Source organism: Octopus bimaculoides, chromosome 16, assembly GCF_001194135.2.
Source record: "Octopus bimaculoides isolate UCB-OBI-ISO-001 chromosome 16, ASM119413v2, whole genome shotgun sequence".
Classification (NCBI taxonomy): Eukaryota; Metazoa; Mollusca; class Cephalopoda; order Octopoda; family Octopodidae; genus Octopus; species Octopus bimaculoides.
This window is the reverse complement of record NC_068996.1, coordinates 51,658,150-51,667,072: the sequence shown is the minus strand read 5'-3', so window position 1 is coordinate 51,667,072 and position 8,923 is coordinate 51,658,150. Positions and strand designations below refer to the sequence as shown.

Below are 8,923 nucleotides of genomic sequence, written 5' to 3'. Positions count from 1 at the left end.
TATATATATATATATATATATATATATATATACACACACACACTAGCTGAATTACCCGGTAATACACAGAAAAGCAGGGCTTATTTCTAGTTCCTATTCCCATTACACTGTTTCATGTCTTATCCCGTTCAGTTCTTGTTTTAGTTATGCACCCATTCCTATCCCCAATCCTATGTCAATATATAAATTTTTGAACCAGTTAGGTGTAATTAAGCCATTAAATATTTTATTAGCTTTTATGGTAATAGTTTATTGCTTAAAATAGGTATTACAAACTATTAATATGATTAGTGGCTGAATAATGAATGTCCCTAGGTTATTTTAACAAACAAATACGCATCTGAGTAAAATGAGTTGACTGGTAATACCAGGAAAGTGGGGGGTTATCCCCAGTTCCCATTTACCATTACACTGTTTCCTGTCCAGTTCCCATCTTTATGCCCAACCCATTGTCGATGGTAATAGTTTATAGGTAAAAATAGGTATTACAAACTATTAATTTGATTTGTGGGTGAATAAAGAATGTCCCTATATTATTTTAACAAACAAATATGCATCTTGTTCTATATTTAAGAGATGAGGAATTATGTACATTATTTACATTTGACGGATATTTGTCCTCATCTTGTTTGTTAACACAACATTTTGGCTGAATATACCTTCCAGCCTTCTTCAGGCGTCTTGGGGGAAATTTCAAACCTGGGTTCTCATTCCAAAGGTATTTTTCGATATTATTATTATTATTATTATTGTTCGGGTCACTGCTTGGAATCGAACTCGGAATCTTGGGGTTAGTAGCCCGCGCTCTTAACCACTACGCCATATGCCCATGGGCATATGGTGTAGTGGTTATGTAAAAGAATATGCATCTGATTTAAATAAATTAGATAACTAGATTTACTAATACATCGACAAATAGTCCATGTATTTGGCATTGTCACTGATGATAGCTGATTTGTAAACATGTGCTACAGCCCCGCTCCCTAGGGAGGCTCATTATAGATTTTTATTGAAATCCTCGCCTATAATTCAACTGGATGTTAAGAACAAATAAATAACAAAATTGGATTTAACGTGGAAAGTTATTGCAATATACCAAATTTGAAAATTTTGATGTAATTTTAAAATCTCACAATATGTAACAGCAACAGGGAAGACCCTACAAAAGTAGAGAGACAGACAATTATAGGACGCAACACACACAAATTTACAAACGCACGAGTTTAAAATGGTGTATAGTAGACATATGTATGTATATGTGTGTTTCTTTGCGATGGACAGTGGAAAAGTCACCTACCCTCTCTCTCCTTAAAGCTACGTATTCCTCACACCTACCTTTCTGTGCATGTTGTATTTATACAAGTATGTATACAGTGTCAAGTGAATATGACAGCTGTATTAATAGGTTATATTGAAATCTAATTAACCTAATATTGAACTGGTTCTTAGTGTAACATGTATGCAAAGTTCATGAATATTGGTTTGCTGGTTTAGGCACTAAGATGATGACAGACAAAAATCACCATTTATACATTAAGATGGTTTGTATGAACACTAAATGTCCCAAATTAAGGTGGCAATTTTATCAGAAGCAACAATGGTGCCAGGTGATGATCGTGGCTCCAATTTTTTGTTGAAACTAAACAAGGAACTCTGCAAAAGCTGCCCCTCTCATACGTTTAATGTGTTTATAGTCAAACAGTTGAATACTTATGCATTAATTTATGAAGGTTTGGATCTTTTTCCTAGCAAAACACAAAATAAATGGAACAATGACATAGAGGATTATGCTGCCAATGATCCTGAACAAATGTAACACTGGAAGCAAAAAAAGGAGATTGTATCTGTCCCTAAAAACCCTAGGTGTATGGTGCAATTAGGGAAAGACAAAAAAAAAAAAAAAAATGATGTATTAGTTAGTAAGAAAACCAGTAATCAACTTTCACCTGGGAACTATTATGCCAGTTGTCATTTACTTAAATCTTCCACACAGTTTCTTTCTAGTTTAGCAAATTCTACCCAAGAAGAAACTACTGCATCTTCTCATGTACAAACAATGGAAACCAAAGAAAATACTAAAAACATTCACACACATATAACACACACACACACATATATATATATAGATGTGTGTGTGTACTTATACAAACTACACATACATTACAGGCATTCATATAATTTCCATTGATCCACTTATGAGACATTGTTTTGCTTGGTGCCAAAGACTATAGTAGAAGACACCTTTTCCAGTGTGCTGCAGAACCAAATGGATGCAAAGCAAACTTCTTAAGGCAAAGCCATATCTACACTCAGTAGTATTATGTAATTGCTTTTTAAGCTTCCAGTGAAACAGGTTGCGTAGTTAAAGTTCTGAACACCTTGTTTTGAATTCAAACTTTACCAAAACCATTAAAAAGAAGTAGAAAAAATGACAATAATTGTAATTTTGTAATTTGTATTTCCACTTTTACCTTTTTTCCCGATAAAGGCTCCCTAGTATAATCTTTGTGTGGTCCTGATGAAGAAGACCTGTTTGGGAATATCTGGGCCAGTTCTTCATCTATCGTAGGCAAATCAGATGTTTTAACTGGTACCTAGGATAAAAAGATGAACAACATAGCTGAATTCAACAGAAATACACTATGCAATAACAAATTCTGTGTTATCTCAGGAATTAAGGTTTTTATAAAAAATACAAATGTATTTTATAAAGCTATGTCTGCAATTATTTCTGATACACAGTAATATTACGTATTTCCAAATATGCAATTATTTCTGTTATATATACAATATTTTGTCATTCAAAAGTATAGAGTAATTTTCATTCACCTTTAAGCATCACATACAATATGAAGTAGCATTTTTCAGTTTAAGTATTTAAACCAGGGGTTCTCAACCATTTTCTATCTCTGGATCCCTTTGCTATTCTATTCTGGTGGGCCCACAAAGCCATTCGATGTTTAAAAACTAGCTTTATAGAAACGTCTTTCAAAATTCCTATCTTGTTTTTCACACATTCACTTGTGTAGGTTGAACTATGTAAAATGTTAGAGAAAGAAAACATACATCTAAAGCAAAAATTTTTCAGGGACATTTAAAATACTATTGTGGATTCCCAATTTATTATTTTGCTTGTGTGAAGCCCCAAAAATCTTATATGGACCCAGGCTGAGAACACTGATTTAAACCTTTAGCATTCAGATTACTGTCATATGTAATGCTTATATATTCATGAATGGAATAATTAAAGCAGGAGCATACACAAAGACAGAAAGTGTCACTGAAAAGGTCACAGATGTGTGACGAAAGATTTCCGGACAATGGACATGAGTTAGAATAAGAACAGTAATAAACAAGTGAAGAACGAATATATAGTGTGTGTTTATTTGGCAAAAAAAAAAAAAAAAAAATGACCATCCCAAAATACAACAATATGTTTCAACATACGGTCTCAAATCAGGAATCTTGCAACACAAATTCATAAACATATATATTCATTGATTTAAGTTAATTGTATATCATTTTGTAGCTTCAAGATTTTGATGACGCTACTGTTTATTTTTAGAATAATATTTCTAGAGTAGGTGCAAGAGGCTAGATGTGACTGGTTTGAACATAAAACAGTTAGACTATTTTGGCCTGATATGGCTAAGTTTAAATGCTAAAAGGTGAAAAAGAGTTTTCTATCTCTCCAAAATTAACTTTTTTTGTTGATGTGAGTTGCAGCATCACCATTTATCTCTCCAAGATCAAGTACATTGCGTCCACATTTTCTACTTGATATGCCTCCAACAAAGACACCCTTACTACCTATTATCCTTTATCACAATGTCTATATTTCATAAATTACATCTCAGAAGATAATTATTCAATTTCTTGCCAAGTTTTCGAGTAATTTTAAAAGTTTGTATCCTACATTTGAATTTCACAACTGGAATAATCTCTAAACCATAACAATATAACTTTACACAGTAAACCTGGATTAATAGATGATTAGCTTGGTTTACCATATATAAATTTAATCTTACATCTAACTCACTGGCTAAAACTTTTATAGCAGCTACATGAGCGATTGTAGTGCTTATCTTTAATGCCATCTCAATTATTTCCTCTTCTAAGATCCAAATTTCTCCAGTGACATTACTAGAATCAGGCTTTCCCAAAATCAGTTTTAACTCTTTAGCATTTTATCTAGCCATATCCATCCCAAATATTCTACCCATTCTATGTTCAAACTGACTAGATCTGGCTTCTCACATGTACCCTACAATGTCATTCTAAAAATAAACAGTCACTTCATTGAAATCTCAAAGCTATGAGATAATGCAGGATTAATTCAAAACAGTGTGAATGCATAAGTATTACATTTGACAGAATAATCTGAAGTTTCATGTATTCAACTTGAAGGTAGGATTCTGTGCTAGAGCTCACGAAAGTAGGTCCGTATACAACCAAAACTGATATTGTAAGTCATATAATTACTTATAATCTCCTTGTGATCATATTTCTAGTGAAATATACTATCTATAACAGTGGTTCCCAACATTTTTAATATCTAGGATCTGGGCTAGATCCAAAACGTGGAGGGGGGGGGGGGGGCGGAACCATACCAAAAAAAGTAAAACAATTCAATTGAAGAAAAATTACATTCACAGTGGGAGGGTGCTTGAGGGCCACATGCAGCCCTGTGAGTCGTGGTTGAGAACCACTGATCCATAGGTTCCAATTTGGAAAATAATCAAGAATTATGATCTTTTCCATCTTCATTAGAAAAATGGTGTTTTGGAAAATAGTTTAACAAAATATTCTCACTTAAAAGGTAAGTAACATTTTAAAATTGATAACAAACACTTTAAAATGACAGGTTTTGTTTAATTAAAACTAGTGGCAATTTCAAGAGTCATATCAAAAGGGTTAATTATCTTACTTTTAGGCTGTTCAATAATTATTCTATTTATTTTCACACAGACATCTAATATAATAATGAGCGTAGTGTTTTTATATATTTGTGTGTATGTATATATATATATATATATATACTCTTTTACTTGTTTCAGTCTTTTGACTGTGGCCATGCTGGAGCACCGCCTTTACTCGAGCAAATCGACCCCAGGACTTATTCTTTGGAAGCCTAGTACTTATTCTATTGGTCTCTTTTGCCGAACCGCTAAGTTACGGGGACATAAACACACCAGCATCGGTTGTCAAGCGATGTTGGGGGGACAAACACAGACATACAAACATATATATATATATACATATATACGACAGTCTTCTTTCAGTTTCCGTCTACCAAATCCACTCACAAGGCTTTGGTCGGCCCGAGGCTATAGTAGAAGACACTTGCCCAAGATGCCACGCAGTGGGACTGAACCCGGGACCATGTGGTTGGTAAGCAAGCTATTTACCACACAGCCAAAAATCACGCACTAAGAGTCAATGGTGAAGGGAGAGGAGAGAAAATAGTAATTCAGTGAAGGAGAAGTAGTGAGAGTAGTAGCCATGACTGAGAGGGAGTGAGAGAAAGTAATAGCAATGAGGGCAAGTGGCAAAGAGAGCATTGTGTGTCTTCTGCTATAATGATACTCTTGTGTATTTCTCCACCAAAACATGAGAAAGGAAGGGGTGATCGACCGATGGAAGGGGGATGATGAAAAGTCAATGGTGAAACAAAAATCAAACAGCGCTTCAACTCTATGTGAGTGTAAAAGGAAGGAATGTGAATGTTTGTGTGTGTTTGTGTAAAGTATATTTATACATGAGTGAGTGTATATGTTTGTGTATGTTTATTTAGAAAGATACATAGAAAATAGATTTACAGACATGTGCATTTACACACACACACATCTATATCTATCTATCTATCTCTATATATATACATACTTATATAAACAGACAGGCTTAAAAAGGAAGGAAGCAGGCTGTGACAAAGTATAGAAAACTGCATTCGCTACAGACTGTGCTACCCATACATATAAATGTATACATATGCACACACGCATACACACACAGCACTGTTTGATTTTTTTGTTTTTCACCTTTTTGTACCCTTTTTATATATAAAATACTACAATTAGCCATCATTTTTGGTAGAACAGAGTCAGCTAGTAACATATAATTAATATCTAATTTGATTTAGAAAGATTGATTCAAATGCTATAAAATATCTATTTGTCAATCTTTGAAGCAAATTGGTGGCAGTGGCAGAATCATCATCATCATCGTCATTTAACATCTCTTTTCCATTCTGGCATGGGCTGTTTGGTTTGACAAGAGCTGGCATGACTAGGGTTTGTACCAGGTTCCATAGTCTGTTCTGTTTTGGCTTGGTTTCTATAACTGGATGTCCTTAACCCCAACCACTTTACGGAATATATTGGGTGCATTTTATGTGGCACTATCACCAGTGCTTTTTACATGGCACTGATGCTAAATGAAAACTATTTCCAAGATAAACTATGAACTCCCTTGCTTTATAACCTATTAATAAAGAATTTTTTTAAAATAAGAATGTTTCTTCAGGAATAAACTCCATTTAAAACTTTTATTTCAAAATAATGTCCATAAATAATTTCCAACAGAGATTTAAATTTAACCTACCTTATTACAACACACATGGAAAACATTTATATTACATTACAATGTAGTCTGCATTAGTGGATAGATGTAGGAAAAGTTTCAGCCCATTATAAAGTTTCAGATAAAAATAGCAGCAAGTAAATTGTTTATATACAACAAAAAGTGCTAAATACTAAGTAACATTGGTTTTTTTTTTTTTTTGGTTTTTTTAATGTATTCAACTATTAGGAACTTTCACTATACTTAAAAAGGAGTACTCCACTGACAAATCCTCATTTCCACTTGTAGCCAGTTTCAAACTGTCATACAAAACTGAATAATCCAGCCAATCATAGTCACTTATAGCTGTTGTTGTCCACGCCCACATCAGCCTTCTTTAAGCCATCCTTATGATCTACGATGTGCCAGCCATGATCAACTAGCTTTTTATCTGAATAGTGTTATTTAGAACAACATTATCCAAAGTATCCCTTCTTTTTTAACACAGCAAGGTGTAATTTGAGGTGGTTTTGACATTTCTAGCAGGCTGAATGATCATGCAGAAGTTTCTTTATCAGTTTGTAAATAGCTATTTTATTGTTATAGAAATTGTGGAAGAGGAAGACATGGAATGAAGTATTGAAAGCCAATCTCAAGATGCTGAGCCTTATAAAGGAGATGACATTATTGTACTCAAGACTCCACTCATCACAACAATTGATATCTTAAAACCACCGTGGTAATGCATGTCCATGAAAGACTCGGCCCCCATCAACCTTTTTCATCCCACAACACCCTAAAATTACCAGTGCTGGTTCCGTACCTTCAAAGACAGCAACATTACAGCTATTAAGGAACATTGAAACAACTATAAAAAAACCTTCAGAATATTCTACTGAGAAATGAAAAAAAGGTGGTGCCATGTAAAAAGCACCCAGTACACTCACTGTGAAGTGGTTGGTGTTAGGAAGGGTATTCAGCTATAGAAACTAAGCCAAAACAGACTTTGGAACCTTGTGCAGTTCCTGTCAAACCATTCAACCCATGCCAGAATGGAAAATGGATGTTAAATGATGATGATGATTACATTTCAGCAGATTTGAAAGTAGCTACACTAGTCACTGTTGTATGCATCATAAGAAGACAATATGGCTCACAGGTGCAAGGGATTCTGGGACACTGGTGTTTCAACATGTGTCTTGTCAGCTGCAACCTTTGAGTCTAAACAAAATATGAAACATCAATGTCCCAGGATCCCTTGAGCCAATGAGCTGAGTGTGTTATGATCACATTGTGGTCATAAATGGGAGATATTGTTCTGTGACACACACACACACACAACAGTGACTAGTGTATTTGTGCTTAAATCTACCAAATTCATCTTCATCATCGTTTAACATCTGCTAGCCATGCGTACAAGTTTCACAGGAGCTGGTCAGGTAGAAGACTACTCCAGGCTATTTTGTCTGTTTTAGCAGGGTTCCTATGGTTGGATACCCTTTCTAACACCAACCACCCCACAGAGTGGACCAAGTGCTTTTTATATGGCACCAGCACAGGCAAGGACAGTTTTGGTATGGTTTTCACAGCTGGATGCCCTTCCAAATGCCAACCACTTTAAAGTGGGGACTGGATGCTTTTTATGTGGCACCATAACTGGCAGGGCCACCAAGTAACTTGCAAGGCAAGGAATCTTTGAGAGGGGAGGGTGATCTTGTGTTAGATGATGAACGGTTAAATATGCAAATCATTTAAGTCTCACTGTACATAGAGCAAATAATGATTTTTTTAAACGAAATAAATTATGAAAATATCAATAATGATATTAGTGAAGCGAAAGTACCATTAAAGACAGCAACATTATAGCTATAAAGAATCAATGAAACAACTATCAAAAAACCTCCAGAATATTCTACCGAGAAATGAAAAAGTTCAAATTACTTTCGTCAGAAACTGGAGATGTCAATAAAAAGATCTTAAAAGTTATAATAAATCTAAGTAATTCTTTTATTTGTTTCAGTCATTTGACTGCAGCCATGCTGGAGCACTGCCTCTAGTTGAACAAATCGACCCCAAGACTTATTCTTTGTAAGCCTAGTACTTATTCCATCAGTATCTTTTGCTGAACCGCTAAGTTAGGGACACACACGAACATCAGTTGCCAAGTGATGATGGGGGGGACAAACACAGACACTCATATATATATATATATATATCATCATCATCATCATCGTTTAACGTCCGCTTTCCATGCTAGCATGGGTTGGACGATTTGACTGAGGACTGGTGAAACCGGATGGCAACACCAGGCTCCAATCTAATTTGGCAGAGTTTCTACAGCTGGATGCCCTTCCTAACGCCAACC

At 34.9% G+C, this 8,923-nt stretch overlaps 1 protein-coding gene across 2 annotated transcripts in view; it reads right to left on the bottom strand.

The window, feature by feature from the left end:
- Window positions 1–8,923, bottom strand: part of LOC106876941 (cytokine-like nuclear factor N-PAC) — a 69,360-nt gene that overhangs the window by 44,813 nt on the left and 15,624 nt on the right. The window contains exon 5 of one of the 2 annotated variants that reach the window (XM_014925709.2): window positions 2,472–2,594. The exons of the other annotated variant lie outside the window; for it this stretch is intronic. Within the exon in view, the coding sequence (XP_014781195.1) occupies window positions 2,472–2,594 (123 nt within the window). The remainder of the gene's footprint in view (window positions 1–2,471; window positions 2,595–8,923) is intronic. 2 annotated transcript variants of the gene reach the window in all.